The sequence below is a fragment of the Monodelphis domestica genome, chromosome 2 (assembly GCF_027887165.1).
Source record: "Monodelphis domestica isolate mMonDom1 chromosome 2, mMonDom1.pri, whole genome shotgun sequence".
Classification (NCBI taxonomy): Eukaryota; Metazoa; Chordata; class Mammalia; order Didelphimorphia; family Didelphidae; genus Monodelphis; species Monodelphis domestica.
Window position 1 is genome coordinate 476,310,085 of NC_077228.1, and position 24,024 is coordinate 476,334,108.

Here is a 24,024-nt window from a genome sequence, read left to right on the forward strand (position 1 = left end):
CCATCCACAGTGTCTTCCAGCAGAGATTGTATGATTAATTGTCAAGAATCTTCTAATGGAGATCCCTTTTTATGTATGAGTTAAACTAAATATCCTTCTAACTCAAATTTTGTGTTCCTGTATACACAGATTGCTGTTATTCAGTTCTTTCAGTATTTTCTGACTCTTTGTGACCCTCACTTAAGATTTTCTTTGCAAAGATACTGAAGTGGTTTGCTGTTTCCTCCTCCAGCTCCTTTTTACAGATGAGGAAACTGAGGCAAATACAGATAATGACTTGCTCAGGGTCACAGAGCTAGTACATTTCTGAGGTCACATTTGAACTCAGGTCTTCCTGACTCTAGGCCCAGTGCTTTATCCACCTCACCACCTAACAGCTGACCTACACTTGGATCAGTTACCTAATTATTCTTGGCCAAAATATAAGGCTCAGACCAAGAGACCTCTAAGGTTTCTTTAAACTCTGAAACTATGGCCAGGTTATCTTGAATGTTATATTCCCAAGGATATATACCCAGTCAGCACATATCTAGGAAGCTGAGACTCAATTCCTAGTCCCAAAGCTGTAATATAGATTTCATGCAGCACAGATTAGAGCAGTAGAAGAACAATATCTTATATGTGTAAAGCACTTTACGGTATTCAAAACCTTTTCTCATACATTATCCCATTTGATACTTTTAACCACCATGTTAGGGGGGCAGGACAAGCAATTAGGCCCTCACTAGTACATGACAATTCCTTTTCTTTATCTCTTAATGACTCCCTATCGCATTTTTCCCCAGCAGCTATTCCGATTCTCCTCCCTCCTCAAGTCCCAAATTATGTCTTGGTTCTCCTTTCTCTGAGCTGCTGATGTCTCTGCCTGCTATCCTGAGAAAATTGAGACTCTCCATTGTGAAACTCCCTCTTCTTCCTTCCTCCACACATTACAATCTTTGTACGTCTTCAACCAACCTCTCCTTTGCTACAGGATAAGAGGTAGTGTTCTTCCTTTGCCATGCTAAACTTTCCATTTGTGCCCTTGATCTCTATTGGGAATTTTCTCCATTTGTCATTCCAACCCCTTTCTCTTCTATATTCTTGCTCCATCAGCCCAACCTTCCATGCTCCTTGTATCTGTGAGCATGTGCTCATATTCCTCCCTCAAGCTGCCAGCTAGCCCCCAAGGTATATTTTCTTCTCCCCTTTTCTGTTATATTTTTATGATGAAAAGCCTACATTTCCCACTTTTTCTTCATCACCACCTATTGACTCCTCAGCTCAGGGCAATCTGTCTTCTGACCTCATCATTTGCCTGAAACGGTTTTCTCCAATTTCCCCTGTTCACTTCCTGAATCAATGACTTCATCCTCTTCTTCATCCAATGTATATTGCATATATGATCTCCTCTTTCTTGATTCCTCTCTCCCCCCTTGACTTCTGTGATTCTGTTTTCTTCTGACTTTTCTCCTATCTATCTTATGGCTGTTTACTTTCTTTCCCTGGATGACTACTCTCTGGCCTCATTCTTAACCCTCTTTTCTTTTCTCCCTGCCATTTGTTGTTGTTTTTTTGCAGATGACTCCCAAATTTGAGTAAGCATATCAATCTAGAGCTGAATAGCTATTCAGTCTAACCTCCTCATCTTACAAATCAGGAAATTAAAGCTCAGGGAAATTAAGTGACTACCAAGATCAAACAGGTTGTAAAACTATATCAGTTCATAATCTCTCTTGAGTTCTATCCACATCTATCTTCCATTTTTGATGGGCCACTTGTCTAAATTGTCATTTGTCACCTTTTTTGTCTTTTAAAAGCTTTGTGATCTTGAGCAAGTCATTTAACATCTGTCTAGATTTCCTGAACTTTATTGTTGTGAAGATCAAATAAGGTAATATTTCTAAAATACTAAGCACAGTGACCAGCACATAATAAGTTCCATATAAATATTTGCTATCATCATTATCTTAATTGCCAAAAAGAGCTCAAATTGATGTCACCCCTATTTTGAATAAGAATTTCTTAAATTCTTTGCCTACAGTATGAATAAAGGCATTAATTAAGAACAAATCTACTACTCAACTCCCTCCCCCCCACTTCCAGCAGCATTTGATTGGTTCAGCCCACTCTATCCCAGGTTGGTGATGAAAAACTTTCAGCATGGTGGGTACTTACTCAAGAGTAATATGATTTCTAACATTTCTTCCAGTCTTGTTGATAAAAATGTTATGTGAGACAGTTAAAGGCTATCGTGGTCACACATATCTATTACTTGTCTCTTATCTCCAAAGTCCATAAATGAAGGAAGTTAACTTTTGAGAGGCAGCATTGTGTACTGTATAGAGTGTTATAGACTTAAAAGATAGGAAGACCTGGGTTCCAGTTCCATTATTGCCTTGGGCAAGTCTCTAAACTTCTCTTGGCCTTACCTGTAAAGTGAGGGGGTTGGGTTAAAGGTCACTGAGATCCTTTTTATCCCTAAAAATGATCCTATCAATCAGAATTCTCTTCACAATGTTTATTGTTATCTAAGCCAGATAATTGAAAATCTGATAACCTATTAATTAATTTTCCACAGTATTCCATTTCTCTACTCTATATGATGAGATTAATTTTAATGGATCTCATATTTTCTTTTTTAAATGAATGTATAAATTATTATTGTTAATTGTTGTTATTCATTTTGACTCCATTACTTTATGGGTCCTCTACTAGAAACTGCAATATATGTCTATTCTGGAAAATGAAAACATGAATCTCAAACTTATAGTCATGTATTTTGGGGGTTGTCTTGTTCAGATTTGTAATCTAGGGGATTACAAGGACCTCAAATGTCCTGATATTCTAGGCTCATGCCTTTTAACTTTCTGATATTCTAGGATCATAGAAGACCTTTATTAATGAACCTCCAATGACTCATTTCTCAGGAATATTTTATTTTCACCAAGGAAGAACTATGATGTTGACCACAGAATGAACAGTGAAGGGACTTGAAAAATATTTCCTTCAAGGGGCAGCTAGTTGGCCCAGTGGATAGAGAACCAGATCAGGAGATGGGAGGTTCTGAGTTCAAATGTGGCCTCTGACACTTTCTAGTAATGTGACCTTGGACAAGTCACTTAGCCCCTATTGCCTAGCCTTTATTGTCCTTCTGCCTTAGAACTGATACTATCTATTTTAAGACAGATGGGAGGGGTTTAAAATTTTTTTCACATTGCAAATCTGTTGGATTTTATAATAATAATGATAATAACTCACATTTCTGTAGTGCTACAATAGTTACAAAATATTTTCCTCATAATAACCCTATGGGTGAATTAGCACAGGGATTGTTACCCCTGTTTTACAGATAAAGAAACTGAATGTGAGTGAAGAAATTTGGCCATAGTCACACAGTGAGTGTTGAAAATCAGAATGTGAACAATGACCTCCTGACTGCAAGTCCTTTGAGCTTCCCACTCGACCACATTCCTTCTTGATGTATCTTTTCTCACTAACTCCAAAAGACCCTTTAAAAACCTTGGTTCCCTGTAGACACCATATAACTACCAGGACAGTTGTAGAGACCCATCCAGCATGCTTCTGTGTATCTAATTATTGCGTTGGGGCTCATTTTGTTTCCCAAATTAAAGCAAGGAAAGCTATCTCTTTTGCCTCCTCCAGATGGAAAGCTGCTAAAACATTCACTGATTCACAGAGGAAGTTGTGATGGATAACAGAATGATGCTCCTTCTGTAAGAGCAGTGTTTATTTGGAGGCTACAATTATATTGACTTCATTAAGATTGAATATGTCCACTGCTGCCATTTTTTTGCTGGTTCACTTTGTTAGATGCCATAACATGGCTGGTCATAAGCCATTAGTCAATTTCCTGTGCCTTAGCTTTAACCCAAATTTTCTTTAAAAAACAAAACTGAATTAACTGCATGTTTCTACCAACTCTGTAGCTTCTTTCTTCTTTTGGTACGAAGTAGTTGAAGATACACTTGAGCTGATCAAAGTGCACAAATGTTGCAAACTGATGTGACATTCCTGTCCTGGAAGATAGATCTGCACTAGAGGTCCACACCATTTGGTAGTTTTTGATCCAAAGCCATAGGCACCTGTGCCTTAGTTTCTCAACAAGAACTATATGAGCATTAGGCATGAATGATCTAGAATAGCAAATGTCACATAACATTGTATCTCAGAGTAGACTTCTAAGGCACTTCAGTCAGTCAATACTTCTTTATTAAGTGTCTCCTATATGCCAGCTACTGTACTCAGGACTGGAGATACAAAAAGAGTCAAAAGACAGCGTCTGCTCTCAAAGGGCTTCCGATATAATGGTGTCTCTGAGCCCTAGTCTGCTCATCGGTTTAAAGATATGACTGAACTAGATGATCTTAACCAACATTTCTAGCTCTGACATTCCTAAGTCCTCCCATCTTGGGAGCCCCCTTACAGAGTTATCTTAGCCACTTTCTGAGAGGAAAGCCATACCTCTAAAAGTGACAGTTCCAGTTCTTCATTTTTTTTAAACCCTTACCTTCTGTCTTGAAGTCAATACTGTGTATTGGTTCCAAGTCAGAAGAGTGGTAAGGGCTAGGCAATGGGGATCAAGTGACTTGCCCAGGGTCACACAGCTGGGAAGTATCTGGGGCCAGATTTGAATCTAGGAACTCCTGACTCTAGGTCTGGCTCTCAATCCACTGAGCTATCCAGCTACCCCCGAGTTCCAGTACTTCAAACAGCCTCTGATTGAGATTTAATTATTGCTGTCAGCTGTAATGGTCATCACTCTAATGGAATTCTTTCAGCTATGCAATGTGATACAAATTTTCTCTGGCCAGACCCCTATAATACTACTCCCCAATATCAAGCCATAAAATTTTATTAAATGATCTCTGATCAATATTCTTGTTGATTAGAGAGACGGCTCTAATCTAGTGGAGGTTCATGTAGGCACAACCATTAACTGGAGCCAGGCCCAGAAAAAGTCTAGCATTTGTAATGGGAACCAGTGTAGTGTAACTAGAACATGATTTATTAGGCATTCCAGTGTAGTTTGAGCTTGTTAAATATTTGAAAGCTGTTTCCTGCCTGAGGGATCCATTTTTAAAGTCTGCTATTCAGTTGGGCTATTGAGTTCTTACCAGATATTCTATATATTTTCATATAACCAAAATAGGGATTTCAAAAAGTAACTATTTTTGGAATGTTAGAAAGATTTGGACTAAAATGTGCAATTTAAATCCTACTCTCTTCTAAGTGATTCTCATTTATAGTAAGAGAGTCTAAAGTAATTCTCACAAAGCACCATGAACAAATGCATGACAGTATCATGGCAGTAACACTGGGTCAAGCACAAATGTAAGTTTATTCAAACTTATGTTGCATAAATCATGGGCTGAGTGTACCAAGGTATACCAGCGCACCTTATCCACATTCTCGGTATGTATGTGGCTCTGATTTAGCCACCAATTAAATGATTCTAGAAGGGACTCAATTCTTTTCTGGGCCTCAGTTTTCCCTCATATCAAATTGAAGTTGTTGGGCTAGATGTTCTCTAAAGTCCTTTCCAGTGCCCAAAATTCTGTGATTAAAGCCCAAGTGAAAAGGCAGGGATAAGATATAGACCTAAGTACTCCATTATTAGTAATAATAGAGTGTGCCTTTCCCCTGCATGGGTAAGATGTGCATGACTGGAATGATGAACATGTGTTACCTGTACTGGTGACCCTTCTGAAATGAATATCCCATGCATCTTTGTAAAGGATTCTACTGCAGTGCTTACTATATCAAGGGCTCTCTTAGTTTTGCACCCTAATGCATCTAACAAAGTGCCTTGAGAATTTTGTCTTCCATTATGCACAGTCCTTTAACTCAATAGAAGTTGGGAGACACATGAAAAGTTTATTTCTGCCACTGTAACCCCATTTCCCTTTGAAGGATTGCAAAAGGCTTGCTGTTCTTTGGAGCAGAGCAGGATTTTCAATCATTGGGAAATTTGGAGCTCTGGCCATTGATGCTGGAGTTATGATGCTGCAATCATACCTCACCAGGGGATTTGCAAGGGGGAAAAAGGCTCAATAAGAGGTCACACTCATGCTGCAGGAGAGGTAGTCTACCAAGGCATCAGATGGAGACTTTAGAGAACTGGCATAGAAATCTATACAGATCTAAATTTAGTTTATGTACTGGAGTTCAAATCTGCAACCTGCAGCTTTTAGATGAGGATCTTTTTTCCATCCCAAACTCAGCTTCAGTTAAGTAATGGTCAACAATTAAGCTGAGGCTTAATTGGGACACGAGATGGTACCTATGCCAAGAATATGAAATTAAATGTCTGTTCCCCAAAACTCATTTGTCTTGGTATTGAGCTTTGAAGAGACATTCAAAATAGGCAGAAATGTGTTCCTTAGTTTGAAAAGGGAAAAAAATAGAATTCTAAGTAAGGTTTAAGGGCTGGTTTTTCAAAATGATTGTTTATTTCAAGATGTTCATTTTAGATATTATTTGACTATCAGGTATTTTATTTCTACTGTCACATCTTGTCCACATTTTCCAAAATTATAATGGGCTACTTTAGGAGACTGTCAATTTCTCTTCACTGCCTGTCTTCAAACAAAAGTTGGATACCTACTGTTTATATATGTTGTAGAGGAGATTCAAGGACAAATGGATTAAAGGACCTCTAATCAAACTCTATCTCTAAAATCATAGTATTCTCAATACAAAGGAAAATGTTTCTATTCATTGCTTAATAAAGATATCTTACTAAGTCAAAATAAATTCTTCCATTTTAAAGAAATATTTAGACAATATAAAATAATGACTAGAGGGCTAGTCTTACAGTTAGGCAGAACTGTATTCAAGTCCAGCCTCTGCCATATTCTAGCTATGTGAATCTGGGCAAGTCATTTAAACAGTAACTCATCTAATTCCCTTAGACTATAAGTGACAGTCCAGTTGCCAACTCATATTAGTGCAGGAAATTTCCAAACAAAGCATTCTGATGTCAACAAGACCAAATATATCAAAGCATCTTGAGTTTAGAGCTGGAATAGACCTTGGAGGTCATTAAGTCTACTTTCCACATTTATATATAAAATTTATATAGATCTCTCTGTCTGTCTATCTGTCTATCTGTCTGTTTCTCTCTCTGTGTCTCTTTCTATCTGTCCTATCATCTATCTCATACACATATAGACATATATTATATATGTATGTATTTGAATTTATGTTTATATATAACTATATAGACCCACACATAAATGTATGGATGGATACACAAACTTACATATACATACAGCTGCAGAGACACACATAAACACATGTATGTATAGGCATACTTATATGTGTATAGATATATATGTATGTGCTATTTTATGTGTTTATCAACACACACAAACTCACACTTTCTAGGAAATAGACTTCAGAAGAACTTATAAATCAAGTAAAATCCTGCTAAAAGTCCCGTGTAATACCCATCTGTAGACAAATATCAGTAACACTGAAAAAAGGGGAAAGGAATAAACATTTAAATAGTACCTAATATGTGCCAAGAGCTTTTTACAAATATTCTCTTATTTGATCTTTGCAACATTCTTGCAAAGAGACGCTATTATTATCATAATTTTATAGTGAGGAAACTAAAACAAATAGAAGTTAATTGACTTGTCAGTAAGAATAAGGAACTGAATTTGAATTCAGGTCTTTCTGACTACAGGTCTAGTGTCCTAACTATTGTGCCCATCAACTATCAAGAGGCAGTGGAGATGATACAAATACCAGGCATTGTTCAGTGCAATTTGCTGACCTGGCAAATTATCTCATTAGGAGTTTTACTCAGCACAAAGACTAGATTCATGTCCATATCTGATCCTCAATTCGGTCACACTCTGAAGTGGTTCCACCCCTGTAATGCAACTTGAGAACTGAAGTAAGAGCTGAAAAAAATCAATGAAGTGGATGATCAATATAGGCAACCTAATGCGTTCTTGTATTCTTCTGCTCAATTAAATTTCTATTACATAGCTTAATCCATGTAACTGACAAGTAAAAGTGGAATACGAATGGTGGTTATATGCAGTTAATCAAATAAAACACCAAATGATTTTCAACAGCTGACCCGTGGAATTTAGAATACATTATTTTTTTTTAATCTATTACTCAGTTTAAAATGTTTGGGTAGGTATTCCATTGGTTTACATGCATGGTTAGTGCCTGCTGCCCAGATAATTGATGTATTTCAATAACTGGTCTGGTGACCTTTGGCTCTTTGGTATTAATACACACGTCCCAAAGGCATCCAGATTGCCCATTTCAATTCTGGGAAGAGCAATTTCTTGACAATTTCTAGCTCATGGTGTCCCACCTCTTAAGGACACAAGTACTTTAGAAGTGAAATAAAGCCTTTAGATATCTCAGTGGTGTTTTTGTTTTGTTTTGTTTTGTTTTTTAGTGTTTTAAATGTGATAAAGAAAAAGGAATAAGGAAAATGTTTTTAATATAATGTTAATGATTTTTAGTCCTATGTTATTATATGGCTAATGGGTTCTCTTTTTGTTGTCTTTTTTCTCCCCAGGTATCCCCAGTATTTCCAGTATTGGTAGTAAGTAAAAACATGAAACAAGTCTAGAATAGCTTTGCTTTTTTGTTTAGCTCCTCAGGTCTATTTTCCCAGCATCCATTTCTGACTTCAGGATACTATTTTTTAAAAATAGTCATTATTGTTTTAATTTTCAGTAACCTTTTTTTCAAAGTCCTCATGACAGTCCAGGTGAGATAATTCAATTCAAATCAATTCAATTCAAAGGCACAAGTTGGGCCCTGGGGAAAAGGAAAGGGGGAAAAAATAAAGATTTGATTTGTTGCCCTCAAAGAATGTAATGTCTAAATAGTCAGGGAAGGGCAGTATAAACTGTGTACATATAGAATAAAAAGTTTTAGTTAATACATTTGAAGATATAATGACAATATGCTATAAACACAAATGATATTTTTTGGTTGATGAAAGACCTGAAGTACAAAATTACCTTTTTTGGCATTATTTTTGACAGAGTAAATTAACCTCTTTATAAGCCAATAGATATAAGCTTAACTATTTTCATAGGATTTCAAACATAACAAGAAAGAACTTTTGTTGCTGTTATTTTTTAAAAAATGGAATCGCATAGCTTTATAGTTTATTAATCAGAAAATGAGGAAAATGCTATGAAACAAGGGCTTTCATGCATTTCTTAAAGGAAGACTTTTTTTTGAGATATGAAGAGGCCTTAAGGAAAAAAAAATAGATGTGTACCTAATATTCTTTTGAATGCCTAAAGGCAGAAAAGAAAAAAAAACAAAATCCAAACAAATCAAACAATTATCCACATGTCCATTTCATATTCCCTCAATGATTTTGATAAAATTCACTATCTTCACTGATTTGCGGGTGGGGATAGAGGGATGATTCAAATATGAATATTTTTAAGTGAGCAAAAGTATTTAAAGCCTGACTCCCAGAAGTCAAATTGCTAAAAAATCCTTTTAGAAGTCTTACACAGACTGAAGGGCAGCTAGGTGGTAAAATGAATAGATGAGAGGCCTAGAGTCAGGAAAACCTGGGTTCAAATCTGGCCTCAAGAACTTCCTAGCTACATGAACTTTGGCAAGTTATTTAATCCAGTTTGCCTCGCCCTTGTCCTACTGTGTTGAGTTGTTACTAGGACAGAAGATCAGGGTTTTTAAAAAAAAAGAAACATACCAATTTAAGTTCAAGAGGGAAAATCTTCCTTCTAATTTCCATTCCCCTCCCCTTTTCCCAACAGGGTAGCAAAAGAGGGCACTTCTCTTCTGCAGTTTCAGAGCATGTATTGTTAGTTCCATGAATCTCACATGGGAGATTTAGGCTATTCAATTCCTGTACAGCTAAAGAGATGGATATAGGCCAATTCCCAAAGAGCAGAGTTATTAAGGGAATATCTAAATGGTTTTCAAAGCAGTATCTTGTGTATCTTATAGATATCACACCATCTAGTTGTTGGTGACTACAGTCCTTGTACTAGAGGGGAATCGCTAATTAGGAATAAGGTCCCAAGGATTTTTAAATAACAGAGAGTAATTGAACTAAAGATTTTTTCCCCACTGCCTTGACTTCTTTTTAGCTTTCGTCATTGGTTCTGGGCTGGGTAGAAAGATCAGTATATAAGAAGTGGCAGGTGAAGATTTGTAATACCTGACATCCAACTGAAAAGCAATACTCCAATAATTTGGATTAAATAAATTGCCTTAATTTTAAACACATGTTCAGGACTTTCCATTTATAAATCAGTCCAGTTTACTTAAGCTTGTGAATAGTCCTGGGTCCAGATTTGTTAAACATTGGACACCATGTCAAATGTCATCAAACTGGCCTACTTGTAAATTGGTGTAGTCTTTCACACCCATTTAGATACCAACCTAATGCCACAGCATCTCCCTCCACAGCCTTAAGTGGCACAACATCAAGGCTACAGGCTTGCGAATGGAAGCCTTTGGTTTTAATAGCCTAATTTTTCTGCTTTCGTGTCTCCCTAGGCATTTGCCTAACTGCAAATGCACAGCTCTATACTGCTTTTAGACCTTAACAATTGCATTTGCACATGCCTTTTATGGGAAAAGGGAACCGGCAAAGGAACGCTTTTGAAACTATTATGGGGACTTGTAATCAGCTTGTCAAAAGTTTCAGAAATGGAGAGATGGAAAAGTAGCTCTCAGGAGGTAGACTGTTTTTACTTTATGTTTGGTGTCAGTTATGTGTTGCATGGGCTCTCTGATTGTACTGCTTGCTTTACACCCCATAAAGCTGTTTCCACCACATTCACCATCTCTGAGCATCAGCAGATGTTGGCCTTTTTATAAAAACTTAAATGGGGAAATCCGAGTCCTTTTTTATTTTTTATAGATATATTTTTTATTTTTTGTAATCAATGGTGACCTGAAAGGATGGTTTGTTGTGACTTTGGAAAGCTTATGAACCTTTATTATTGAGAATTAAGGAAAATTTAATTCATGACGATTAGCTAAGCCTATCACCTAGCTTATTCCTAAGGTCTTCAGTTCAAGTCCAGCCCAACTCCTCATACTGCAATGGGCTTTTATTTATCACCCATCTTTTTCCCTGTGGGAAAAAATGTGAGAAATTCTGGGTATGATAGGACCAAAGCCCATACCCTTGGCACACTTTAAGCAACCTGCCTGGAAGTGTCCAATCCACTAATCCAAACAATCTTCAAAGAAAAATTCCTTGAAGCTGCTTTAGTGACATTGATACATTTCTTCCTCTATGTAGGAATAAATGCTTCTGCTTGCATTTGCAAGCTTCTGCTTGGGTCAGAGATGGAGTCAGAGGGTATAAGAGGATTTGAACTTCTATCCTCTTCAAAGACCAGGAATATGTTTTCAGAAAATGCATTCTCTTTCCTAGAAAGCACAAGAATGGAGGTTTTCTGGGGATGAACCAGAGGGAGGGGCTCGATTTTATCTAGGTTTGAGTATTTTCCAGGGCTTTTCCCTTTAGCCAGAAGAGGTAATCAATAAACAGAATTTCACCAACGTACAAAGAAGATGCCATCACAACAGACGTAGCACCTAAGCGTATGTGGTGGACAAAGAATATCCTCAAGAAAATAAATAAAATCTCCATTTATTGGGGTATATATTGTAAGTATATATGTGTGTGTACACGTATATACAATGTATGCAGAGATGTATACTTTATATACGTGCAAAAACAATTTTGTATTTTTTGCAATTTGAATATAGATCCAGAATTTGAAAACAAGTGGAATTGAAGATGAAACGCCAAAACATAATAGTCATCCTTTCTGATCATCTGCAAAAAATATTTAACAATTTTCCCATTAAGGTCATTTGTACCTGCTGTTGTCTATCAATTAGATGCAGGGTCTACCACTATCCCATGAGTGCTCAATTCTAATGCTGATCTTTTCAGCATGTATTGGCCACATGGCTGAAAGATTACTGGTGATATTGTCAGCAATTAATGAATCCCCAAATAATTCCACAACTCACTGAGCTTTATGATCTGTGTTTTTTCTTCACTCAGTATGATGACCATTCAATTAAATTTGATTTATCTCATGCTTGCAGAGCTCTTATAAAAAGGGCAGTCCTATCAAAACATACATTTGTTGTAACTGATGATCTAATTAATAGTTTGTATTGGTTTTCTAGTGTTAAAGCTAATCACTACCTTCTAACCCATATTATCTGATCCTTAGTCCTGTAAGCATAATTTCACTAATTATGCTAAACATAATGTTATAAAGTATATAATTAGACTTGGGAAGGATTGGCCTGATGTGCAAATAGCTTTGTGTGGGTGATTATCACCTCTGAAACCTGCTGGTGGCAGATGAGTCAGAGTTTAGAGATTGCATTTTAAACTCCAGTAGATGTTCTATCAGGAGAAAATCAACATTTTTTTAAAAATAAAAATTGACCATTTAAAATAAATAGAATTCATTCTTTGAATAGCAAGCCAAATGGGACACAAATAAAGCACTTTGGACAAGTCTGGCAGTGCACTATTTTCTTAAATTATTTTGAAATAGAAAAAGACCAGCATGATGTTATTTAGCCTCAGGAAACAAAAATAATGATGATAGTGGCTGGGGGAATGGTTTTTCATGCCTCTCCCCAACCTGAGATCTGCAAATCTCCCATGTTGTTTGGAGCAGTAATTTACCTAAAGTACGCATCTCTTTTCACCAGTTTTTCCTAAAACTAACATCACCTGCATCATAAAATTAACAATCTCCCCAAATAATTTAATTGTCACTAATATTGAATAAAAGTCTGACCAGCACACATTCATCAGCCTGTCTGGAAAGCCCAGTGTTGTTCTTTTATTTGAAAACATTTGATGCTGGCTCTAGACTTGTAAATTTTGTCTTCCAAGCAGCCTCTAAATATTTTTCCTCTCTCCTAGTTTCTTGTCTAAACCTTGATCGTGAGTAAAATAACAAGGTTAATCATCTGCCTGCCCAAGGGTTATTAGTAATCATGCTCATGTCATACAGAAAGCTGCAGGGTTTGTTTTGTCTTCCATTGCCTTAATGCTTCTCAATCCTCCAAATAAAAGTTTAATTTGAATTGCCCTTTAACTAATTAGATTTTTTTATAATGTTAAAAAGGGAAGAAATGAAATCACTAAGCTAGTGTAGTGTGATGTCAGATTGTTCCGTGTATGACATTCATTTTTAAATTCTATTGGCCAAAGATCTAGAAGAGAGGCTGTATCCCAAGTGAGATTTCCTTTGGACCATGTCTTATCATGTTCTCAGTGGGCACCATCACAAATCCATTCCATATTTGTGTAACTAGCATTTCACATTCATGAAGCCTTTGTGGTTGTCCTAAAATTGAATGATTGCCGGGGTTTAGCCAATGCTATGTCCCCCCAAAACTTTTCTGCATGAGCTCCGAGGACAATATAGGTATTCACACCAAATGTGAACCTTTACAAATAGCTTCCACTAAAATTTTAAAAAATAATAATATTTCTACATCTGATCTACCAGTCATTGTCCTTTGAGCCAAGAATCTTTCTTGCTGGATAACCTTTTGGAAATTAAGACAGAAATTAAAGCACAATTTTTAAGTGTGAGCTAATATCTGGGCATTTGTTAGCTATTCTCTGCCAGAATGCAAGTTATCTCCAATTACTTCTTTGAAAGGTTTCCTTCAGTGATCCCTGACAGACCATTTTTAGGAAGTGTGGATCTCTAAGAAAGACTCCTCTAGAATTCTAATACTTTAGGTTGCCGTTCAGTTGTGTCCGACTCTTCATGACCCCATAGACCATATTGCCTATAGAATCTTCTCTACACAGATATGGAAATGGTTTGCCATTTCCTTCTCCTTTGGATTAAGGGAAACAGAGGTTAAATGACTTGCTCTGGGTCACACTACCAGTAAGCGCCTGAGGCTGGGTTTGAACCCAAATCTTCCTGACTCCATGCCCAGTGAGCTCCTTGAGCATATACTGGACTGTGGGGCTGAACTTGAAGGGCTAATAGAATACTCTCATCCTAGTACTACATTAAACCTTTTGGTGCTCTCTGAAAAAAAAAATATGGAGTAGTTGTTCATATGTCACCTTTTTAACTTGGCTATTTGGCATTTCTCTAATTGGTGCTGCTTCACATGACACGATGAATTTTGAGGACCCCAACCACCTCCAAAGACATTATGGGATAGTAGTTATGTAGAATTATTTCAGGCTTCCCAAAAGGTTAATAGAGGAAGCTCCCGAGAGATGATTCCATATGGATCAGTCTACCTGCACTTTAGGGATATACAGGCGCATTTCAGCAAACTTCTCAGTGGTTGAATTCTAGTTCTTTGGATTTTAAGGAATGATCATAATGGTAATAATGAGAACCAACTAGCCAAAAAAAATCATTGCGCAGCTATTTTGTGCTTTGCACCATGATATTCACTATAGGAATGATGGAAAAATAGCAAATCAAATTAATATCACATAAGCCCTGTCTTCACTGAGCTCTACAGTCACAGAGAGAAAAGAAGGAACACACAGAACATCTATCTACTTGATGATGTTGGTCAGAATAAAAGAATGGTTAAGGATGAGAGTTTTAAAATGAGATCTAGACTCAGAATCAGGAAGAAGACCTGGGTCTGAGACTTTTCCATCACAGGAGCTAATGTGATCCTGGAGCAGTCACTAATATCACAGGACCTCATTAAAATCTCTAAACTGATAAAGCTGAGTAAATTATCAATAAACATTGGTAGAGAGAATTTCCTTATTATGAGTCCCCTATGCCAGTGAAACCAAACCGGGTCTCAAAAAAAAAAATCAGAGTAAAACCAGTAGGGTGTATCAGAATTCGAATAATTCTAATAATAATAATAAAATAAACAATTTATAATGATAACAAACAATTATATTTTTATATATGTATATACATATATATATAACTTTTCAGAATGTTGATCAGTCATTGATTTTAAACACCTACTATGTGTCAGTCATTGTGCTATGTGTTAAGAATTCAGTTACAAAAGGGATAACTCTCTTAAAGAGTTTATAATCTGTCTCTGAATCTATTATTTAATTTGATCCTGAGGTAAGTGGGTCATTTACTAGCATTGTTCCAATTTTGAAAGATGAAAAACCTTAGGCACAGATATGGACAAATATGTTAATTTAGCTACAGTAACTTACCAAGGCCACAGTGTGAGTTATTCACAGAACAGGAACTATCATTGAAATCTTATGACTCTAAATTCAAATCTTTTGACACCACAAGTTCTCTCAGATTTCAGGTTATTGACAGGTGATACTTAGAAGGACAACATTAATGCAAATTCTTTCCTTGATATGTCCAGCTTCAAAAGAAAACTCTTCATTGCCTACTACTATTGTCTAGGAAGAACCCAAGATAATCTCCAAGGTGTCAAGGCTTTCCTCCAATGAAAATCATTGGACCATGATTCCCTAGTTGTTCCTGGATACTCAGCAGGTCACAAGCATACCTGAGGTGGGCAGCTAGGTGTCACAGTGGATTGAGAGCCAGGCTGAGAGACAGAAGGTCCTAGGTTCAAATCTAGCCTCAGATACTTCCTAGCTATATGACCTTGGGCAAATCATTTAATCCCCATTGCTTAGCCCTTAATGCTCTCCTGCCTTGGAACCAATACATAGTATTAATTCAAAGACAGAAAGTAAGGGTTTAAAAAATTAAAAAATAAAAAGAATACCTAAGTTCTTATAATTGTGCCTTTGCTTCACACTTTTCTCAGGATGCATAAGTGGAAAGCAATGAAATCTTGCAACTTTAGTGCTAATCTCTGCCCTCTGTCTTCTCTCCTTGGTGGCTCAAATTTCTGTCTTTTCAGTTTTCACACTAGGGTGGGAGAATTCTAGATTCTGATTATAATTATTAAAGACATTTGAGTTAATACCATAGGGAACACTATAAAAGGAATTTGATTCTATTCCTGTGTAGCATAAAGTAAAGGAATGATGGCCAATTGGACTATTTTCCTTCTGTATCCTCAAGAACTATATAAAAAGTCACTTGGATAATGTAGACTATAGAGTTTGCCTCTCTTTTTCTTGGAATCGTATAGCTATTTAGTGCATTCTAGGGTATGATAATAGACAACTGAATTTTCTAATGCAGGTCTAACTCTGAACCTTTCCTGATAAAAAGGCCTTTCATTTCTACTTCAAGCTCATGTTTTAGCCTGATTTGCCATGGCTTCAGCACTAAACAGTGAGTTTCAGTAATTCTGAAATAGCTCTTTGCTACTCACAGGTTAGAGAGCTTCTTTTTCCTGGCAAGAGGAAATCACTTTCATATGAAAAGCATTAGGCCAGGTGATTTTCTAATTCATGAAAATGCACCTCAACTCCCTCAGCCAAACTCTTTGGCCCTTCAATATTGCTTCTGAAGTGGTCTCTTTTTTAAGGCAAAAAATGGCAGAAAAGAATTCACTTGGTTAGCTGTTGAGGCTGTTGTGTCCAAGTGGCAAAACAATTAGAAAATCTGCTTAAATTGGTATGGCGCCTCATTGGATTGGTTAATTTTCCTACAATGGCCTACATATCAAGGATATGAGCTGATATTTTATATTTTTGATCTGGACTTTCCCACCAAGACAAAATTATTTCTTGGACGAGATTGATCATGTATCAGAATGGGAGATATGGACATACTAGTAACAATAGATATGGCTGACCCAATTCCAGTTATTGAGCCCATTGTTTGCCCAGCTTTAAGTCAATGAGAGCTCTTCATCCACATTGTTTTAAAATACTTTCTAGTTGCTAAATTTAAAAGAAAGCTTAAAATAGATCAAATTGTTCAAAAAAAGTAACTCCTGGCCTATTCGAAGTCCTCCCTCCAAAAAAAGAGATCTTTTTTTTTTTTTTCTCCAGAAGACATTTCATTCAGAAAATTTAGAGAGGAGAAAGAACTGATAGCACTGGGTGTGGGACTTTACTGTCCTCATCAATGATGCCTCATGTTATTTTAATTCCCAGTAAAGCATGCAATAGTTGCTGTCCTTTCCCCCTTCAGACTAATTGGTTTTGAGCTCCAGATAAGGAAACACTCAGAATGAAGGACAGCAGAGAGCAGTTTTGATGCTGTCAATGTAGTCAGGCTTTCGAAGAACAGATGATTTCCAAAAATATCAATTCCTGAATGACTGGCTAGCTAGGATCCTGCGGGAACCAGAAGCTGACCAGCGTTTGCATTGTGTGAATCATCCATTTTCCTAATTTGAGGTCTTGACATATGATTTGAGAAAAACAAAGACATTATATATTTCCCTACATGTAAGGTAGAGCGATTTATTATTCATAGAGCAAGTGCGACCTAATTATGAAGCTTCTCTGGATGCATTTGCATTTGCCATGTCTTGGTGCAGAAGATCCCTCCACACTATGAAGCTATTATTTACATTCATGCAATTTTAGCTAGAGGGACCTCTGAGTTTCTTTTGTTTGACACCACTGTTTTCTATAAAAAGAAATCTATGGTATGCCCACCATCATCTTGCTAGGAAGTCATAGGACTAAGACTAGCACTCAGGTCCCCTAATTCCCACTACAGCAAAATTTAATTCCTTATACTGGCAGAGTAGTATATATCTCTATCTCTATCTCTAAATATAGAGATAGAAAGATAGATAGGTGGGTAGATAGATTGACAGATAGACAGAGAGATAGTGATCTATAGATAATAAATCAATGTGTGTATATTGCTCTACTAGTACAAAGTAGTAGAACACACATATGAATATACACAAACACGTGTGTGCTTATATGTATATATAGACACATATAATTATATGTTGGTTTAGTCATTTCAGTAATATATGACTATTGATGATCTAATTTTGAGGTTTTCTTGGCAAAGATATTAAGGCAGTTTACCATTTTCTTCTCCAGTTTGTTTTACAGACGAAGAAACAAAGGTTAAAAATAGTTAAGTGACTTGCCCAAGGTCACACAGCTAGTAAGTGTTTGAAGCAAGATTTGAATTCAAGAAAATGAGTCTTTTTACTTTAAACCTAGCACTCTTATCTACCATTATGCCACCTAGCAGCCCATATATGTATATGTAGGTGTGTGTATATACTTACAAAAGGAGTAAAATACTATATGTACCCATATTGATGTGTTATATAGTATTCTAATCTGAATTTATTAATTATTTTGGAGAGAATGAATTGTTAAAATCTCATAGAATCATAAAATCATAGCTTTAGAGATGGAAGGGTCCTCAGAGACCAGCTGATTTAATCCCCTTATTTTCATATGGAATTGATGGTTAAAGATGTTAGGTTATGTATCTAGTCAGATCAGAGAGACAGACAGAGACAGACAGACAGATTCACCAGCTATTGTATCCCCTCTCACTGATTAAAAGAATTTCTTCTATCCATTGGGATAATAGAGATATGAGAAATAAATCTTCTGACACTCGCATATGGTCCAAATCCATTATAACAAAACTCAAAAGATCTTTTAAATACTTATTTTTTTCTTGAAAAAATTGCCACATTGAATGTTGCTCAATGATTGGACCATTGACTAGTATTTCTTAGAATCTTTTGGTTATTACAATTTTTTTTCATCATAATGAGATTCATTTACAACTAAATTTAAAAACCTATGTTTTTTGTAGCAGTAATTATACTTCTCTAATAGCCTCCAAGCCTCCAAAATATCCTGGAATTATAAAATTTAAAAGGCCTATTGTGGGTTTTAAAATTAATAATCAAGAACTAAATATTATATTTTATAAAGTTTGATTAATAATAACTAAAGCAAAAGAACTGCCTGACCAGCCCGGTCTCAGGTCCAAAAGAGAGAGAGAGGGAGGAGTTACAGCCACTTAAATACAATCAAGCAAAACGTGAGGATGCAGGAAAATGGAATTTTGGGAAATACAAAGGACTTCTGGGGGATGAAGTCCAAAGGCTCAAAATCTCCATTTATACATACCTCCCTGTGATCCTTTTGGGAAACGAGTTTCCCCAAAAGAACCATGAAAACATAATCAACTTTAAGATTGCAATAATTTGCGGATAACGAACAAAACCAATGATTACTAGTTTAACAAAAAGCCAATTTGGGGGCAGTCCCCTTTGGCATAAGAGTATACATTCAAAACAAAAGCATTTCAAACCCCCATAGTTCAATTCATATCCAAAGTTCACTCTGGATCTTCTGGTGCAGCATGTGGTCTCTGCAGGCATCTATCTTCATGGCACATTCTGGATTCTGGGAGGTAGCAAGTTTCTTATCTTTAAATTGCTCAAATTTAAATTAAAGTTCACAACAATAACTTGGCCCCCCTGAGATGAATAATAACAAACACAGGGATCACTCAGGGATGCATGGTTATGTTATGAGCTATATGAATCAATTTGCAAAAGAAAATTTAAAAAAACATGAAAATCCAAATAAAAGAGAAAATAACTTGTGCATATAATACAAAATGTAAACGTTTCATGTCTAAAAAAATCTAAGTAAAGGAAAAACAAACCTATAACAGATCCTTGAATCAGGGCCCAATTAAAATGATTTAAGAAATTATGAACTACCCAATCAGTAGCTAGGACTACAGAAAGTTTGCCACACTATGAAAGACAGAAAAGGGACTACATTATAGGAGCCAGGTAGGAGCCAAATTTGAGATACTTGGTAGAATGTGGGACAAGGAAGACCTGCGTTTAACACATGTTAAACATCTGCAACCTCGAACCCCAAACAAGTTCAAGTTCTCTTGTCTTGGCTCAAAATTTTCATCAATCCCATCAGGATTGGTTGGTCTCTTTGACCTTGTTCTCCATTGGCACTATGCAGTTTAGCTTTGTGCTTCTGTGGCACTGTGCAATGGCTCTTTTTGAATTCTCTTGTCCTGGGATCAGACAGAATCACTAAGCAAAGTCCCATATTTTTTTTTAAACAATGGCATCATTTTTATAGTCTAAAGTTTTTTTGGGTATGCATTAATATTAGAACAAATGTATTTAAAACTTATATTACTGCAAAATTAAAAAAATAAAGAAAAATCTTCTCAACACTGTTGACATGTGCTTCAAATACAAAAAGGAGAGAAAAAATAAAACTCAGACACTATATTGCACATACAATAAAAATCAAAGCTAAAAAAGTTTTAAAAATCAAAAATATATAGCATAAAATCAGTGACACACTGTCAGCCATGTGTGAGTACAAATGAGTTTCAGAATAAAATAGTAACACAGTAGATAATGCACATTGAAAGAAATACCGAAGTCCCCCAAATGCACAATAGCCCAGTTAATTACAATGGCAAACAAACCCACTATCATAGTTCACATAAGTATGACATAAAATCCCCTATGAACTGATGGATATTTGTCACAACTTTTACAGATTTTGCAAATCTTTCAACCTTGGCAAACATTTTTAAACAAAGTAGAACTTATTTGGGTCTAGAACATCATCAAGAAATCTAGATTATTCTCCTGGAAGTAAATTAAAATGAAGAGTTTTGCAGGAGCTCTTTTTCAGGCTTCCTGATACATATAAACACCTTGGTAGGAACATTTCTTTGTTTCTCTAACTTTAAAATAACATTCTCTATAATATATATATATGTGTGTGTGTATATATATATATATATATTCATATAAAATGTCATCCATTCAGAAACCACTAGTTATATAAAATTATTTCTGAAGACCCCTTAAAATCACAATTAAATTCTTAGCTTATTAAATTCTCTAAAGGTTGTATGTAATTTAACCAGTCTTGTTGAAATCCATCCATCATCATCTATGTAAAAATTAACAAAGGCAACATATGATCTTCGATTGATCTAGTGACAAGGGTTTGGGCAAGATGGGCTTATATAGTGAAATCCCCATTTATACACTATAGAGTCCAACCTCCTAAGTTTATAGATGAGGAAACTGAGGCCTGGAGATATCATTTGATTTGCCACAGATTACATAGTAAATTGGTGCTAAAAATTCAGATTTTCTAATCTCTATTCAGTCTGTCTTACCCAGTGCACCATTCTGTACCTTATGGGGGGGGGGAAGTATTTGTCTGATTTTAAGTTACTTTTAAAAATAATTAATATTAAAAATAATAAAATGTAGGTAGGAGATAAAATATGAAACCACCAATAATATTAAATATTGACTTGAGAAGTTTCTTTGCAATTTTTCTTATCCCTCTTTTATGACATCATGTTTAGGTCATGGTGTCCTAAAGGTCCTAATAATGGTACACTGTGAAACTGTATCATCATCTAACTAACCGACTTAGTACGAGGACAGGTTTGTTGGGCTTTTAAGAGATTTGCTTGTCCAAGAAAATTAGGCCTGGCCTTGCAATGGGGAAAAATTTCATTGCTGATCAGCTTGTTTTCTAATGTGACAACAAAGCTAAGAGTCCTTACATAACCATGGGGATGGCCAAAACACCCACACATGTACAAACACATACATATACAACTTGAGAAGCTATAATTTGAAAAAAGTCAGTTTCTAAAGTTTTAACTTAAATTTCTGCCTTTGTAATCATTTACTGGCAAATTAGATATTGTGGGGATCAAACCTCCTCTGCTTGCCCCTAAAATTTAGGGGAGAAGTTTCAGGGAGGCAGATTATGACTCAAACTAAGTATATGAGCTGATCTATCTAAAAATGGAGTCACTAGCCTTGCGAGGGAGCAGGTTTCTTGTCATTGGAGTTTGTGAGGCCGAGGTTGGATGTCATCTTGGTCAGTGTCTTAGACAGCTTTATGTATTGGATAAAGACTTCAAAGGAACTTCCAGTTCAGGAATTCTGTGTCAGAAAGTGAGATGATCTATCCAGTCTTCATTAATGGCCAAATATTTTAAGAGTCTAAAAATGGACTCCCTAGCATCCTGTAACATAGTAATTAACTTTAAAATGTCAATGAATATAAAAAGAACTAAAATAAAATGCAAACACATATAAATAGTATGACATAAAATATAAACTTTTATAAAATTTTCTTGCGATAATGCTCAATTGGATAGTTGTTTAATTGAAGAATGTCCCAATTAATGAATTGATTTGCTTAAAGTGTAGAATAATTTTTTTTTTCTGAATCATTTCTGAGAAGAAACTTTGGAAGGAGACCCTGTATAGCTAATAATTGACCAAGTCTCTTTCTCATTACCTGCCTATGTTATTCCAACTTAAATATTATGCTGAGTTCTACTACCGAAAGGGAATTTACTTCTTAGAACATTTTCAGATAAAGGGAAGATAGAATTTCTATCATGCACACACACACACACATACTTAAAATTAATGTCTGGTTCTCAACTGAAATACAAATGTATATTTTATTCAAAACTGTTACATATTATCTTTTATAAAGTTACTTATTTCAATTAGAGCCATGACCAGGTTTTCAAGGTTTTTTTTTTCAGCAAATAGTTTTTCAGCTGGTCTCCCTGCCTTAAGACTTTCCCCATTCTGATCCATCATCTATTTTAGGTACCAAAGTGATTTTTTTCCTAAAGAGTTGGACTGACAATTCAGCCCCCCTTGCCCATGGCTCTCCATTATCTCCATGATTAAATATCAAAAATCCTCTGGCTAAAACTCCTCATGACCTGTCCTTTTCCAGACTTCCTATACTTTTTTTTGTATCTACATACTCCAATCTAGATATACTAGTCCAATTGTGCTTCCATCTCCCATCTCCTTCCCACTGTCTGTCTCCCATGCTTGGAAAGCTCTGCCCCCACACCACTAACTCTTAGTTTCACTATCTTCCTTTAAGCCAACAAAACCCAAATCCCATTTTTTTTTGACAGGACATTCCTAGTTCCTATAGGTGTTACTGGCCCCCTTTTCATATTATCTTTATCTTCTCTCTATTTATCTTGTCACCAATTTATTACATGTTTTATCCTCCATTAAAATATATATTATTTAAGAGCAGGGATTTTTTTCCTTTATTCATTTACCCAGTGCTTAGCATGGGACCTATAGCAGTTACTTTAAAAATGCTTGTCAACTGACTGATTGATTACAAGACCCAAAACACCCATGTGAAAATGAACATTTCTGTGGATCACATAGGCACTTTGTTTCCTCGATGACTAGATCCATTTGGGAACAAGAGGAAAGAGGGGGAAATCTGCACTTTTTGAATCTTCAGCTTTGAGCAAGCCAAAGATAATACACTCAATTTTTATTTCTTCATCCAGGAATCTTGGCATGAGATAAATGAGTCTTTATTAGTATTACAACATGGATAGATCAACTTTGTTTTAAAACTTCTGAAATTATAAAGGTATGTCACAAGTCAAAGTAAAACCCTGTGACATATTAGATGGTTTTCCTTCTATATTATACTAATAGAAGAAAGAATATGATCAATATCTTTTCAGTATTAACAATACATTTTAATAAGAACACAAAAAGAATGATAATTGATAGCTAGTGTTTCTGAGATTTAAGGTTTACAAACACCTTTCATATGGTCTCATTTGATCCTCAAAAAAACCTTAGGAGGTAGATGCCATTACATCAAGACTACATTAGTGAGAAAAATAAACTCTCTGAAGTGGTCACATTATTCAAATTTTCAATACTTATTTCCAAGTGGGCTGAAATAATTTACTACATTTTATATAACTCTGAGGTCCAATATTGTGAGTCTGAATATACTCCATGAATGAGGAGGAAACTGAGGCTGAAGATTTAGTGACTTGTCTGTCCAGGGTCACACAGTCAAAATGGTGAGGAAATGTTTGAATTCAGGTCTTCCTAAATCCAAATCAAGCATTCAGTGCATCATGGCACCGATCCATCATATACTCCCTGATGGGCACTACATTTAGCATCATTTGTGTATGATGATGGATAAAGCTTGTTCCCTACATTCAAGGATCTTCCCATCTAGGAGGAGAATTAATCCCTATCAGTATCATCAATTAGCTCACTCACAATATAAAGTCACATGTGATGTATTAGGTTCTAAATCCT

The 24,024-nt window shown here is 35.9% G+C and overlaps 1 protein-coding gene across 8 annotated transcripts in view; it reads left to right on the forward strand.

Annotated features, from left to right (window-relative positions):
- NTNG1 (netrin G1) overlaps positions 1–24,024 on the forward strand; it is a 473,391-nt gene that overhangs the window by 364,928 nt on the left and 84,439 nt on the right. For all 8 annotated transcript variants that reach the window (XM_003340406.4, XM_056819153.1, XM_016429054.2 and 5 more), the window contains exon 5: positions 8,552–8,578. In XM_003340406.4, coding sequence (XP_003340454.1) covers positions 8,552–8,578 — 27 coding nt within the window. The remainder of the gene's footprint in view (positions 1–8,551; positions 8,579–24,024) is intronic.